The sequence below is a fragment of the Leuresthes tenuis genome, unplaced genomic scaffold (assembly GCF_036924035.1).
Source record: "Leuresthes tenuis unplaced genomic scaffold, fLeuTen1.0.hap1 SCAF_15, whole genome shotgun sequence".
Taxonomy (NCBI): domain Eukaryota; kingdom Metazoa; phylum Chordata; class Actinopteri; order Atheriniformes; family Atherinopsidae; genus Leuresthes; species Leuresthes tenuis.
This window is the reverse complement of record NW_027325369.1, coordinates 20,625,221-20,641,364: the sequence shown is the minus strand read 5'-3', so window position 1 is coordinate 20,641,364 and position 16,144 is coordinate 20,625,221. Positions and strand designations below refer to the sequence as shown.

The following is a 16,144-nucleotide window of genomic DNA, read 5'->3' as shown; positions in this document are numbered from 1 at the left end:
TAAAACTTTATCAATCCAAGAGAGAAACAACTGACCCCGCAATAAACTGTACAGGTTGATTAGCCCCACCTTTTTAACATTTCAGTGAAGTTACAAACCAGTGCAAAAGTTTAGAGATGCAACGGGGAGAACCGAGGGCTAAAACACGTTCTTACTGCTGTGCACTGTGATGATGTGGGAAAATCATTTTCGACTGCAAACAGTTTCAGTTATCATGATGTTATATATCTTTTTTTTTTTTTACTTATGCCTTTTGAAAGCAGGTCATCTTTTTCTCTCTTAGCCATCCATAAGCAGTGACTACTTTTGTTTTTGGTGCATCTGATGCAATTATTAGTAAAATTGCTTTTACTCAAGTACAGAAGAGCTATGAGATCGTCTCAGAGAGAAAAGGTTTTCAATAAAGATCATTATCTCCAGCTTAGAGGCAAGAGGACATGGCCGTTGCTGGTTCACTTACCTGCAATTGGGAAAACATGGCTTGTGACAGTAATCAGCATTGTCCCACTTCATTCCTACTTGCAGCTGAAGTGTCCTTGAGCAAGTCATCCAATTTCCCCGGTTGCTCCCTGGGCAGTGTGACTATAGCTGCCCCCTGCACTGGATGTATGTTGACTTTCTCTCAATGCTTGTAGTATTTTTACAACTTAAGATGAGGAGGAGGTCAAATTCTAGTATGAGTAATAGCTTTCAGGCAAATAAAGTTTGCATACTATCTTATTTTTCTTTTCCTTTATCATTACTGTTATTTTGGGGGCAGGTGGCAAAATAATGATAAATAAATCTGTTTTGTGGGTTATGGTGATTAGAGTGGTCACAGAAATATGAGAAGCACTTCAGTATAAAAGGTGTTAGATGATTAATGGCCCTGGCGGCGAGTGAGAGACGTTTGAGGAAGTCTGTTGTGTTTGTGGTAATGTTTTCCTCCGTACGAGTGTACCTCTCTGGATGTGTCATTCTGTTCATCAGTGAGCAACACTAAGGCCTGATTGCAGGCCACTAATTAACAGTATGGTCGTTAATTGTGCCTCTCCAATAAAAAGTGCAAATTACATAGCGAAACCTGGTAGGAGATTCTGATTTAGAGCAGAATAGCAACGAATGGACGGGACATACAAGACATTATACAGCAGACTGAATCACAAAACAATTCTTAAAACCAAGCTCTATTTGACTATTAAATTTCTGGTAAGTGCAAATTTAACCAACTATTAATATGTATCAAAGAGAAAAGAAGGCAAAACAATAAGCTACACTGTTTGCTTGCAGGCTAAAAAAGTTTATTAACCTAATTATACATCAGCAGGGAAGCTTTAATTTCTCCTCCATTAAGAAAGGAAACTGTTCACTATCCAACTTCTGGAAGCTTCTGATGGCAAAAAATCTCAGGGCCAATAGAAGTTGAAACAATATTGTAACAATCTCATGTTATGTAGTTTGTTTGGTGTTCTTGTTCAGCTCCATAACAATCTGCTTGCTGAACTAGTGTCTCACGAGAAATACAGCTGCACCATAAAGCTCCATTCAGTTGACTGCGTTTCTTTACTTTCTTCAAGGAACAAGGAAGAGTTAAAGGTTTTGGTGCAGTAAGATTACCCTTAATCTATAAATTTAACTATTTGAGTTAATTTTAACCTAGATTTAAATATGAAAGTCTTTGAAATTCTTTGTTTCATTATGTCCAATGATTTTTTTATGCAAATCCCACCACTCAAATAAATCACAGCTTGATGTACATTTATTAGCCGCTGTTTTATATGTATTAGACGTCGTACAGTTTATATGAGATGTCATCTCAGTAAATATAAAAATGCTATCTTACTTTCATTGCTCATGTAGTCTTTCTCAGCTTTGTGATAACCATGAAAACATGTGAATGTGAATCCCTTGTGTAGAAATTTTAAGTAAATTGCAACCTCAAAAAAAAGCACTAAATGTGCCCTATTTGCTGTTTGGGTAAAAAAAAAGTGTTTGGAAGGTCCTTAGTCCTTAGTCCTTTCTATTACAAAACTGTGTATTTGTATTTTGTATGAGGAACTGAACGAACTGACATGTTTGTTACTGAGGGCCACAAATATATCCAGAACGTTTGGTAACTTTGTTCTCACTTTGTTTGATTTTCCTGCAGTGTAGCTCACAACACCTTATGAGTCACCTGCAACACCATCAACATCACATCTATAAAATAGATCATGATAGAGGTGTACTTTGTCTGTTGATTCTCAGGATACAAAAACTGAACCTGTTTCATGTTTCACAGAGCAAGTTTAGTTCAGATTTACCAATCACCATTAGGTGTAACAAAAAGCTGCAGCTGCTCTAAGTTAAATTGGATAGTAATCACTTTGGGTCTTTCAAAGGTTTTTCTCCCACCATCATTGTGTCCCTTGTCTCACCTTTTTGTTCTCCTCGTTTTCGAAAAATTGCCATTCACAGTTCTGAGTATCAGTTTTATCTTGGCCAGCGGTTATTGTTGATATTGTAATTTGAGAACCCTCTTCAACAAGGTCTGAAATCCACAGTTTCTTTTCTTCCCCTCAAAAAATAAGACAGTATTTAAAATGGAGTAGAGAGTTCTGCTCTCCTCTGTGAATCGCAGCACTCAGTAATTGCATCTCAGGAGATTTAGACTTTATTTGTTGCCCAGCCAAGAAGCAGAATCTCCCACAGAATAAGCAAAGCTATCGGAGGTGTCTTGGAAAAACAGGCATTTCTTCTATTTTTTACATATGTGCACTCAGTTCCTGAGTCGAGATCTGAATGTGTGGTCAAATGCTGTGACCATCAAGATGCTGGGTAATTGGAGGAAACTTACATGCAATTACAGTCAAAAGACAAAAAGTGAGACTTTTGATTCTCCAAAGTTCCATGTGAGAAACAATATCCTTCCTCATCCACTTTATTTTATTGATTTAAGATATGATTGCCAAAATTTGCATATTCATTTTCCTAGATACTGTTCTCTTTTATGTATGGCACAAACTGATAAGAACATCTTGGTGAAAGCATGTGTATCAAACTCAGTGTGACTGGAGGAGATAGCAAAAATCAGCGTGCACAGCTGCAACTCTTCCGCAGGCCATGGTGCTGTGAAAAGCACACTTCTCTCCTCGCTCAAAAATAAAGTGCAACATCATGTTAATAATTTTAAGCCTATTAAGATTGCCCCCAGTTTCTTTTTAGGCTCTGTGATATGTGGTCGTGTACAAATCAGCATGCTTGAAGATCTATTCGATTAATGAATCAAAGTCAGGAGCCATAATAGATGAGGGGGAAAAAAAACATCTCTTCAGGCTTTAGAAGCACACATTATTCTTTCATTTTCACACTAGTGCTGCAGTTAGGGTCTGGCTGGCTGCCAGTTCACCACAATGCGAAATAAACACTGCTGTCATTCTGTTGGATTTTATAAATAAATGGCTTGACCACAGACCATATATACATGGATGTGGCCACTGTGACATTACTCATTGGTTTGTGAACTGTTTTAAAACTTTATAGCCTTGGATTAGGGTTTAACTGTCCTAATCATGGGTTATATAAAAGAATGAGTCAGATTGGCAAACTGACAACACTGTACATATCTATTTGGCAGTGGCCACATGCTCTCAAAGCAACTATGTCCATAATAATTCACAAATTGTGTCTGACCACAGTTTAACTGGGTTGGTAATATACACAATTCAGCTTCCATACAAAGACCCAATACCTTTTTTTTGTATCAGTCTGTAAATATGTTTATTTCTGTTATAAATTTTGGAATTTAACATGATGGAGTCAGCTTCATCGGGTCACTTAACTAAAAACTGTTATTGACACTCCCACTGAGCCTTCAATTTTCAAACTGGGAGGCTGTTGCTTGGGTTAGACCTCTCATTAGAACTACAACTTCAGGAATTAACATATTCACACCTTACACAATATGCATCACAATTTGGGTCATATTTTTGTTACATTATTTGCTTAGATCTGAGGAGAGAGTTTAAAACAACTCCAACAGAAAAATCAGACAAGTTTCAACGCTGTACTTATCAATGTTTTCATATGAACACTGGAGCAAATAACTAGGTCTATTGTGATCAAGTGATAACACGATTATGGGATAGCACAGCCCCCCTCAGTTTTATGGAGCATTTTATTGTCGTTTAGCTCAGTATTTTGCTGTTAAGGCCTGCAGCTTCAATGTTTTGATCCATTTGGTTCACTGTTTTACTCATCAAAAGTTACAGATGGAGCAGGCGGCAGTTTTCAATGAAAAGGGTCCCTGATGAACCCTTTAGCAAACAATAGTATGCAGCACAAAATGAAGTTAGCAGCTAGGTGGAAAACACACTGCCACATTTAGCAGCTAAACAGATATTTCCCTCAGGAGTTGGTGAAGACTAAACCAAAGTAGAAGCTGTGTAAATATTGGACTTTCCGCAGGTAGGCACAAACACAACTAAGAATGAATGCTAATGTCGTCCTGCGAGGGTTGAATGAGCAAATAAGCAACTATATGCTAACAAATGTTTACAGCTTGGTGTGCTTGAAACTGACACCACAAATACTACTGAGCTGATTAACATTTTAGCACGTAAGAAGTTTTCCTTGCTCCAATAAAACACCAAGCTTCTGATGGGCAGAAGGAACAGTTAGGAATTAAATATTTGGATTTGGAAAAATGCACGAAAGAAGTCATCACAAAATATATACAAAAATCCAAAGTAATGAACTATATAAATAACAGCAGGGATGCTCGTCTCTACAGCTGATTTATGAGATTGTAACAGAACTGAATTTGAAAATAAATGCTGGCATTAATTGCCACGTATTAGATTGGCTCTGGATCCTTGTATTTCAAAACAATCCCCTCCACTGAGGGATTAGAGGAGAGAAGGGTGGGAGGCCAAGTTGGTGTATCATTTTTCAGCTGATGCTCTGTGGCAGGTTTTAAAATTACTACTCTATGAGTGTGAATGCTTGTGTGTACGTGTCTGTTGGTGTGACAGAGAGACTGAGAACCCTTTACTGGCCCCTAGAGGCAGCAAGGTTAAATATGTGTCACATAACAGTTAGACTAAAAGATCCTTTTACTTACTTGTCCTACAGCTTTTAGCTGTTCTACATTCTCTTCATTGGCAGATTGGATTTGCAGCTCACATCTTATTTTCCAGTTTATGCATTTTCATTACAAGACACATACTACACGCTTGTGATGAAATGCAAACTGTGGTCTAATACAGATGTGCTACAAGCACATATACCATCAGAACTTGTACTGGGACTAGTGCACGAGGCCAGCGGTCATTAAAGCTATGGTTTATGTATTTGAGAGCATAAATTCATGGAATACATCACAACAGTGTCCTTCATTTGTACACTCAAGCTAAATCTGGATCCCGATGTCCTGACATGACAGGACAGTTGGGATAGGCTCCAGCCCTCCCCCCCAACCCTAAATTGGATTAAGCAAGTATTGAAAATGGATGGACAATAATACACAATAGGTCAAGCCACCTAAATGACTTGTTCCAGGAATATCTGAATTTCAAAATTCTGTGTGAAAAGCTGCTGAGATGAACTTGGGCAGAGAGAAAGACAGACCAGCCAACAACAGTGCATCACTATCATTAAACTCAACTGTAAATGGGGCTAAATTGTCACTGCAGCAGAGCTATTGTGAATTTATTTGACATTAATCACTGAAAATGGAATGAATGCTTCATTTGTCCTTCTCACACTTCCCCCTTTATTTTTCCCTCCTCTTGCTATGTCTCTTTCTCGTACTCCCAGAGTAATTGATATGATATGAGCTCTGGCAAGTGTAATCTTCTTTTAATTAAGACCTGCTGCCAGCACCAGCTTCAGACTGATAGTGACTCAAGGCTCTCTTCCTTTCATTTTTCTCGCCCTCTGTTAATCATCTCATTCTTCCTCTGTTGCTTCTCCAACTTTGGCTTCCTCATCGTTCTCGTTGTCTCATCTCTTTCCTCGAACCCTTCACTGCTCGACCCTTGTCATCCACCCTAACTCATTCATGGTTTTTCTTTTCTTTGTCACCAATTTCTCTTCTACCTGTCCAATTCTTTCTCTTACACTGCAGTCCCAGCTCCATGAAGAGGAAAAGAGAGCCCTTAGCAGAGAAATCATTGTTCTCAACAACCACCTCATGGAGGCGAAGATCAACATTAATAAACTCAGAGAGGACAACGTGAGTGCATCATTTTCTATGGGCTCCCATTAGCATCCTTTATACAGCAGCACAGTGCATGCACATAAAGCAAGGCAGGTTTTGAATGGCATCTGAACTTTTTTGTGTGATGAGTCTCAATTGATATTTTTCCTGCTAGACCGCAAATTAAATAGTAGCCTGGGGCATGGTTAGTTGGGAACAAAGATCTGCGGCCCTGAGGCATTTTTGATTTGTGATCTTGTCTAGTTTGCACTGAAAAAGTAGTTGGATTTTGAAGGAGAAATGGCAGCCCATCAAAAAATTGTTTTTCCCCACACTTTGGCACATTGGCAGCCTTCTCAATTGACCCACTCTTGCTCAAAGTCATACCTACTATATTTCCGCGTCCATTTCTGCATCCTGGATATTTGTGCTTCAAGGTGCCACAGCAGATAGAGGAATTAACTCTAAGCCACTGGGCGTTTTAAAGTGATTAAAAAGAAATCAATGGGTGTCCTCAGGGTGTTGAGAAGCTGAAGCCAGGACTGCCTGATTCTGAGCTCAAGGGCATGTGGCAATCTGGTGCTTCGCTTTCTTTGAAGTGATTTTACTGGCTTTCTGGGTGGGGGCTCCAGGTTAGGCTAAATTATCTCTTTTTCTTCCATGGCACTTATTAACACTTCTGAGCAACGGAGCACTTTGCCAATCCTACCTATCCATCCAGGCTGATGGGGAATCAAAGTTAATTTTGAGTGAGTGTAGAATTTGTCCCATCAGAGCGAACAGTTAGGCAGACATTTCCTCAAGAGAGCAAGCTTAGAAAGTCCTGTGTAGAACATGATGAAAAGGGACGTAAATGTCTCATAGGGGATGAAATGGAAATTTCTCTTTCACTTAAATGATAACCTACTTCAATCAACAATATCAGTCCTGAACATGAAGCCATCTCAGCCACCTCTCCGATGATTATGTTTTACATGCCCAGTAGTCATTTTATTATTCAAAAAGGAAAATTAATGGTAATTTCAAGAAAATCAAACAAATTCAACATGGCTTTTTGAGCTAAGCATATATTTTATATTGCTACAACGTTATCATAATGCAAACTTAGCAAAGATCATTCAACTAATAAGCCCCATAATATGTTGGGAACTGAAAATCATTCAAACCTGAATATATCATTTGTGCTGTTCTCCATTATCAAGGAAAAGTGATCCAACCTACTCTGAAGGAATTTCCTTTCAGTCTGTGGTAAACAGAGATGACATAAAGCATAAATGACGGCTCGTGGAGGACCAGTGGTTTTTGATACAGAAAAATGAATGAAGGCATCCCATTTGTTTTCACTTGCCCAATTGGACAACTGCATGAGACTGGCCACAATTTGAAAAGACTGCCTGTTGTCAAAGAGACACACTTCTGATGTAGATGAAGCAGGGAGGCCTCTACATGTCTCTACCCAGCAGCCTGTTATTTTACTCTAATCAAGCTCATTCCTAGACATTAGACTGAAAGTATTCCTCGGATATATTGTACAATGTAACTAATGTACCAATAGAAACTGTTGTTACCTAATTAACAGAAGTAAAAATGAATTAAAAAAAATTTGAAAAAATCCTAGATCCAGATCCAGATCCATCAAAACTTAATCACTTCTCAGTTGGATTACACTCTATGCAAATGCACTCATTGCAGTTTCAGTATTTCTGCTTGCAAACAGACAACAAGACAAACACATAAAACAAACCAATCACATACTTTAACATCCCTGGCAGAGGCAACAAAAACCCTTGATAACTGGTTTGAAGTTTTCCTTTATCTGTCATATACACAGTAGGTTAAGACTTCAACACAAGAACCGCTCTCAAAACTGCTTCATTACCTGTTGGACAAACAACACACCAGACACGTTAACTAAGAAATCACCAAGGTTCCTAATATCTTTTAGGCATTCTAAATAAAAATGAATACACAAACAGACAACTAAATAGATAATAGCAGTCCCTTTTGGACAAAATGAAAAGAAGCTTAATAGTTCCAAAAGCATGGATTGTTAAATTCTTGGGGAGTTGAAAGACTCTTTGATGTTACGGGGAAGCATTGTTCCGGTAGCATTGTTACCGAGGCACAGGGGAACTACAGCGCAGCAAGAACTGACCTTTATAAGTGGACGGATTTAACAGAGGAAAGAGAAGAACAGAAACCGGCAAACCACCTACAAAGACACACACAAACAGAAATACAGAAAACAACAGGGCCAAGCATCTGCTGCACCGGTAGACCACCCTTACTCTCCTGTGAAATGTCAGTAGAAACCTAAAAACAGGAATTTCAGGTAGCAAGAGAGAGCACAGGTAAAGAGATAAATAATGCTGCACTTGCACTCTGGGCTGAAAGGTGCAGATAAGTGAGTGTGCTCCTTCAGACGACTCTTACAAAATGAGTACAGTCTGCACTGGACAGATAGAGGATATACTACAAATGAAAAAACTGAGTAGCAGTATAAAGACCCTGCAAAATCTCTAATGTTAAACGACTGAAATTAGGTAATAAGGGTAAATCATTTCAGTGTGCCTTCCAGTCGTTCTAGTTATTCCATTATTTTAAGAAGATATAATCATACTCCCAGGCAAATATATTATGCATACATTTCTCATAAATAAACTGTTACCTTAGTCGTGCCGTTAGTCATTTAAATGCTCCACAGATCTAAACATTTTATTTTGAATTTCATTGTTGCCGTCATTCCATATCAGCTACTGTCTCCTGAGATTATATCCCCTAGATCTCCCCCATAATTATCCCTGCACAATTAGAGAGCTAAGAGTGTTACAGATTTTTCCCAGAGGATCTTTAAACTCACAACATTCCTTGGTTGGAAGCTTACACGAACCATCAGGCTGACATGAAAGTATGTTTAGTGACTGAGTATAATCTTTGTGCCTCTTACAGGACCTGTACAGGAAAGACTGCAACCTGGCAGCCCAGCTGCTGCAGTGCTCCAAGTCTCACTACAGAGCACACAAGCTGTCTGAGGTGAGCTCACCAACACTTCTGCTACAGCTGCATCAGTCTCAGTTTAAATTCAGACTGCGACAAAAAGCTCTGCCCGACTTGGGCTTCGATATTAAGTTTAAACAGTTTGAGAGAAATGTGGAATGTTTCTCATGAACATGAACAGCATCTAAAAAGAGTAGAAAAGAAGGTGAAATTGTTGATGCATTATTGGTGAAATGGAGAGTGCTGCTGTGCCATTAAAAGCATCGAAGAGTGGTTTTAACAATAAAAATGAGACATGAAGCTCAGGGCCTCTCCAGTCAGAGTGATTGAGGTCTGCTGTCTGAAGTGCCACCTGTGCATAATGAAGGAATGGACGAATTAATGAATGAAGGGCTGATTTGAGAGCGCCTGATGAAAACATACTCAGAAACAAGGCTGATTACTAGCTGAAGCTCTACATACAAATATACTTTATGGTTTACATTTAATGTTATGAATAAAATAAACCCTTAAAGTGTTTATGTCTCCATCTGTTATTGTTCTGACAGAATGATTTCTAATCATTTCTATACATACATTTAGGATATTAGGGGCATGAATCTAAATAAAACTGAGCAACTGAGTCTGTCTAACATTTGCATAACAGCCCCACAGTGGCCAATAGTGAAAAGAGACTCATGCTGTGTTTTAGATGATGTTTTTCACTAGTAAACATCTGTCTTTCCAAGGTTTTGTTTGACAAAATTAGGCCCTGACTGCATGTTTGCAAATAATTATATTATGTAATGTAATATCATGCAGGAGTCGTTCTACCCTGCAATTCACAAGAAATATTCATGTATGTCCTCTGCAGACAATTAGCAGTTGAGGTTGTTTACTTTTATGGCTTCAGCCTTAGTGTGTTTACACTGACTTGAAAAGGTGAAGGGGTGGGGGGGGTTGTTTAAATTGATCAACACAATATGCCTAGTAGGTGTAAAAAGCATTTATTAAAGAAAAAGTAAAAAGCATGTGCATTCATCCCCACAAAATCAATACTGTGTAGAGCCCTCTTTTGCAACAATTACAGTTGAAGAATTATGTCTCCAAGGGCTCGGCACGTCTAACCACTAGATTTTCTGCCCACTCCTCAAAGCAGCAACAGATCTTGATTGAGGGTTTCGAAACTATTGGGGTGAATACAAATGCATGCTTTACTTTTTTATTCTTTATTCCTAAGCATATTCGGGGGAAGAAAAACAACATAAACAGAGAATATATATGTATTTTTGTGTGTGTGTGTGTGTGTGTGTTGTTCTATCATATTTAAGACTAAGATTTTGTGCAAAAATTCATTAAAAGAAGAATATATTTTAAGGCGATTTAAACGATTTAAATGCAGATGCTGTGTGTGTTTTATTTTTGCACAGGGAGATGGACTTTTTATCCCACCACAGGAATTTGTGTGAAGAGTTAGCTTATGAGCATTTCATCACAAATCATATCATAGACTTGCTGTTAAATGTTTCATGACAATCTTTGAATTGAAGTTCATGTGAAATATATATATATGTGTGCAAATCACTTTAAGGATATTTTCAGATTAATGTGATGTAAAATCTTCTAAATGAACTGGAGGCGTTGGCCTGTAATGACCCGTATGCTAGCTACCTCAAAAAGAAAATCTGCTAGCATCGTTTGCATTTTTCATCTTACCGAAGCAATTTTCTTTGACAACTCACCGCACTTGTACATGCATGTAAAGTTTGACACATATCAACAGTGACAAAAGGTACTTTGCTAAAAGTTAGAACAGAAGAAGTGCATTTCATTACAAATTCAAATGTATTTTGTCTAATTTCTCTGTTTATTTGAATTTAATGAATGTAATATACATTTCAAACAGCCTATCACAGGCCTGTTACATAAAAAATTATTGCGCTACTTGTTTTCTAACTAAAATAAGGTGTGTGTGATGTCACATAGAGTAAAAATAGAAAACTATGTGATCGCTAATTAAGACTCAATATGACTCAAACAGCATCTAATGCTGACCTAGCTCACTTGCAGTACACACTGTATATTTCTCTCAACCTCACCTAGTTTCCATCTCTATTCCCTGTTGGAGAGGCAACAGCTGCTAAAAATAGCTCAGACTTAAAAGATGCAGCTTATTTTATGTTGAGGCGAGTTTCTATTTCTTAACAAAGCTAAGTCAGTACTTCATCTCTTTTTTTATGCCCAGCTGGAGACCCAGAGCACTGGCTTAATTTGAATCTGAGCAGCTCCCAGAGGAGCTGATTTGTGTTTGATTGTAGACAGAAGAAAGAGAGACTGAGAACATGTCTGATTTAGAGAGAGAGAATGAGGGCTTATTGGTTAGAAGGCAGTAGAGCAGGGAGGAGAAGATGAAAGGATAAAAATGGGAGGAGAAGAAAGAGCTTAGTGTGGCAGGAGAAGTTTCTACTGACCCTGACCAACTTTGATTGGCACAAAAAAAAGTCTGAAATTTACAGGAACTGGTTTCTCAAACATGAACAAATCAAAAAGATTATGTTTCTGTCCCTTATGATTTAGCGACTGTTTGTAAGACGAGACAAGAAAAAAAGTTGGAAGAGAGTATGACTATTTTAAAAGGATAAAAGGAGCAACAAAATGTAGCAACAATTTCACTCTGCTGTTCAGCAAATTCCCCTGAGATACACAATCTGTTCTGTGCACAGTGAGCCTGATGAAACTGATTTACTTTCTCAATCATTCTTCCAGGTTGAAACCCTTGTAAAACCACACATAAAAAAGTTGTAATACAAATAAATAGATGTGTGTGGAAGACAAAGATGTTGAGTTAGATAAATATAAACCAACTTTGAGGACTAATTTTGAATACCATATCAGCAACTGCAGCAGTTTCGCAATTCTTGGGAAGCTACTGATCTTAATATCCACCTTTTTAAATCACTTTTGTCTGTCTTTTCTTAGTTACCACCGGAATTCCAGGAGCGCATCAGTTCCCACATGGAGAAACAAAACCGGGGTAGAGGAGCCCCCATGGCAATGTGTCACCCCAATTACCCTGAAGCAGTGCCCACGACCATAATTGCCAAGGTCCTGGAAAAGCCAGAACCGGGGAGCAGCTGCCCTGTAACACGCTCACCCAGCCCACAGCCCCAGGATGGAAACTTTCTGACAGGCACAGGAAGCACTGATCACCTCAACCGTCGCATTGCATATAAGACATCTGACCTGTACTGTAGTGACACAGCCCTCTATTGCCCTGAACGATGGCAAGACACGGAGCGCAGGCAGAGCGCCGACCTCCATGGCACTGGTTTGCTACAGCTCCACTCCCAAAACTCCATTGATAGTAACCCTGATGAAGATCCTTTCGAGTCTGGAAGTTTCTCCCACCATAAGGCCTCATCCTCCTTTCACCACCAGGATGAATTTGGTACTGGTAGTCTCCCTGTCTCCAGTTCCTACTCCAGCTTCAGCCTTGCATCAGACGACAAGGGAGCAGTTACAGGTGGGTGTGGGCACACTGCCAACAGCACCTTATCATCTTCCCACCAAGGTCTTTATATGGACTGGCGAAATGGTTTCAGTGGGGACTATGAGCGCAAAAGCATGTCCTCGTATAACAAAGAAAACCCAAGTTTCCCCAAGGCTCACAGCATCCAGCACATGGTGACCTCCAGAAGCCCACAGAAGGGCACCTCAACAGCGTATACAAGGACAGCTTCATGCTTCAGTGAACCTTTCCACTCCAGCACCCCTCGCCTCGCCTCCTCTCATAGCATGGGGTCCACAACTGGACTGAGCCAGGCTCATGGTGGAGTATTGGACAGCCGAGGTGACATACAAGTCCCTGAAGATGACCTGAGCAACCGCTGGAGACAGCTCAGCGTGGAGGACATCAACATCTTCTCATCGTCCTATCGCGACATTGCGGGGCGGACATCTCCGTACAGTTTCTCTGAACGCCACTTTGCCATGGGTCCCTCCAGTGAAGTCAAGGAGTCCCTCTACAGCAGCTTCCAAGAAGGAGATGATGTCTTCCACAGCCGCGTGCTGGACCAGTGTTTCGCTATGGGCTCCCCTTCGGTCAGCCGCAGTCCTAAACCTAAGGAGCATCGTAAGCAGGAGAAAATGTCTCTGCTGTACAGAGCCAAGGATGACAGTCAAGACTCTGAGTGCAGTCTGTTCTTTTCAGGGAGCTCGAAAGACAAGGAGAGCAGCGGGGGAGTGACAGCTGCAACCAGGGCCAATGTGAACCTGAGCGCAGACAGCTCGGCCGAGTCCTTACACCAAAGCTCACTCGAAGCGTCGAGTCTTCAGCACTACCCCAGCGCCAGGCCGAGCATCCGGCCTCGCCCAAGCTCCAGCTCCGCTCTCAGTGTTGGCCCCGCGCTCCCGAAGAAGACCTCTCCAAGATACCAAAAATTCGGCAGCACAGGATTGACCAGGAAGGATAGTTTGACCAAGGCACAGCTATACGGCACGCTTCTCAACTGAGTGGTGACAGAGCTTTTCATTTTATGCATGAAGATGATGATGATTCTTGATTTACCGTACTGTACTGCACCATGTCTCCCTGCAGCAAACACGTACTTGTGATGGGGTGTTAAGATGTTGTTGTTTTCTGTATCTTAGCCAAGGCACGTTCCATGCAGTCTGCAACAATCCTTCTCATGTGCGTCTTGATACAGTGTAGCTACCTGATGCCAGCTATTCAGTTTGCTTTTGTTTCAGTAAGACGGATTGTGGGATGAAACTATGGGCCCGGCTAATGGCTCCATTTTAGTGTTGAACACTGTTAACAAAACCAGCAACCAGACCATTAATTCCTGCTTTGATACACATAGTACTGATGGCAGACTAAAGCATGTGTAACAGTGTGACTTGATTACTCATGTTTGGGAGAGTTTTCCCATTATGTGCGGTGGACCGTTCTGACTGCAAGCTGTTACAAAGATTTATCCGTTTGTTGTTTTTTGCTCTCCTAAAAATGCATGTTGTATAATGCATATATTATAGAAGATAGAAAAACACATGTGCAACTAAATTCTTTACAATAGAGACTTTATCTATAAGCCGCACTTACTGGAACGGAAGAGTTTTAAACTGGCTAAACAATACACAGGAAACACACATACATGTATATGTGTGTATATATATATATATATATATATACACACACACAATATATATACAGTGTAAAGTCAAGACAAAAATACCACGAGAAAGTTATAGAAACTGAAATTAAAAGTGACAACATGACACTGTAAATTAAAGAATTTCATTATGAGAACATAGATATATAAGAAGCAAGTTCTTTTTTTATTTTGCACAGCTAGACTTTTTCATATTTTTGTATCAAAGCAAGAAGATGAAGTTGGTAGTCCCACTGCACATTAGTTACAGTTATACCAGGACACTTGTGAAGTTGCCTTAATCCTGTTCAGTGGACAGAATGGTTTTCTTTACAGCTTCTAACAACCGTGTACATACTGTACATCTGAAGTATTGTTTCTGTATGTAAACATATTATTACAGCGTATGTTCCTCCGGTCAGATAAACAAACATACACAACACATAAGGTGAACTTCTCAAAGAATTAAATCTGCTCTCATAAACACGATGTGTTTCAGTCATTTCTTTTAGTAAAAGGTGATCTTCAGTCGACGTTTGGAGATCCAACAAGTTCAGCCAAGTTTCTTAATACAAACTTTTCAACTGTGCGGGCACTGGACACACAAGCCACAAAAGTGCTGGTTTCTCTAGTTTCTATGGGAGACGAGTGGAAAATTGTTCTGGGCACGCTGGAAGCTCAGCACAAACAGGTGGGAAGAAGGACTAAAATGTACAGTCAGTGTGTTGCCTATAACCAGCATGCTCAGTTAGGCATTTTTAAAGAAAACACTGTGAAAATACGTGTATTCCTACTTGAAAGTAGCAGAGGCATGCCATCCTGTTAAAAATATAAAATGAGACCTTGCCTTGAGTTTGATAAGGAGCTGCAAAGAGGTTCTGCTGCTGCCCAACCATCATGCCACCATCTGTAACTCTCGCACTGAGGAGTGCAAAATGCCAACATTCCAACATCTGTTCACCCAAACCTTTCTTCCTGCCTGTGTAGCTCCATAGATTCAAAGGAATGGTGACAGCAACAGCAATGCAGCCTTGTTTTCAACTCACAATGGACAGATTTTACTTTGGGACCCCATTACTCTACCTCTCCCATTCCTGCTGATCTCAGAACTGACTTAACGCTGTTTTGACCCTTTTTTGTTTTTGAGGGGGAAACTGTACACCCTCGGCCACAAAAAGCCTCCAATCTTATGTTAACTTGGTTTGATGGGGGGGGGGGGGGGATTGATCACTGTACAGTGGGACTGTTTCTTGTTTTTTTTTCTTTGTGGATGTTTATAAAAAGGGATGACACATATACAGTCGTTATTACACTACGTCTGTTTCTATCTATTTTCAGTCGATGTAATATTTATAGAATGATTTGACCCTGAATGATGAAGATGATGTGGTTCCGTCCTGTCCTACCTCCAGCCCTGTTCCAGGATCAGCAGGCCAGGTGTCTCAGTGTTGACATGTTTGTCTGTCTGATGCATGGTTATATATTTTTGCTGTATGTTAATTTACTTAATAAAGATGGGTGTTTGGAAATACATTGTAGACTTCTGGGCATATTTTCACACCATTCATTATTTTTACTTGAACCCCTTAAACTTCCCATGAAATGAAGAGTTTTTCTATGATGCACCTTGCTCTGTATGTCACCTCTATGCCAGCATGCAGGAAAGCAAAAAAAAAAAAAGTGGTATTGTGGTATTGTTGAGTTTGTCGTTTCCTGGAAGATTAAAAAGTCTTCACTCATCCCACCGACATGCACTAATTTTGCAGCCAAGTTTTGAGTCTCAGACTCAATGTGGATTCATGAGGTGTGCCTTCTCACACCAATGGGGGGTGACCAATCAGAGCAGGCTGGACTTGTTTAT

General features: G+C 39.9%; 2 protein-coding genes across 2 annotated transcripts in view; one reads left to right on the top strand and one right to left on the bottom strand.

Moving 5' to 3' along the window:
- LOC140270451 (brain-enriched guanylate kinase-associated protein) overlaps positions 1-15,837 on the top strand; it is a 36,574-nt gene extending 20,737 nt beyond the window's left edge. The window contains exons 5-7 of the mRNA XM_072365593.1: positions 6,086-6,193; positions 9,107-9,190; positions 12,113-15,837. Coding sequence (XP_072221694.1) covers positions 6,086-6,193; positions 9,107-9,190; positions 12,113-13,645 — 1,725 coding nt within the window. The 3' untranslated portion in view covers positions 13,646-15,837. The remainder of the gene's footprint in view (positions 1-6,085; positions 6,194-9,106; positions 9,191-12,112) is intronic.
- The window catches only part of tmem234 (transmembrane protein 234), a 109,150-nt gene that overhangs the window by 10,204 nt on the left and 82,802 nt on the right, over positions 1-16,144 (bottom strand). The window lies entirely within an intron of this gene.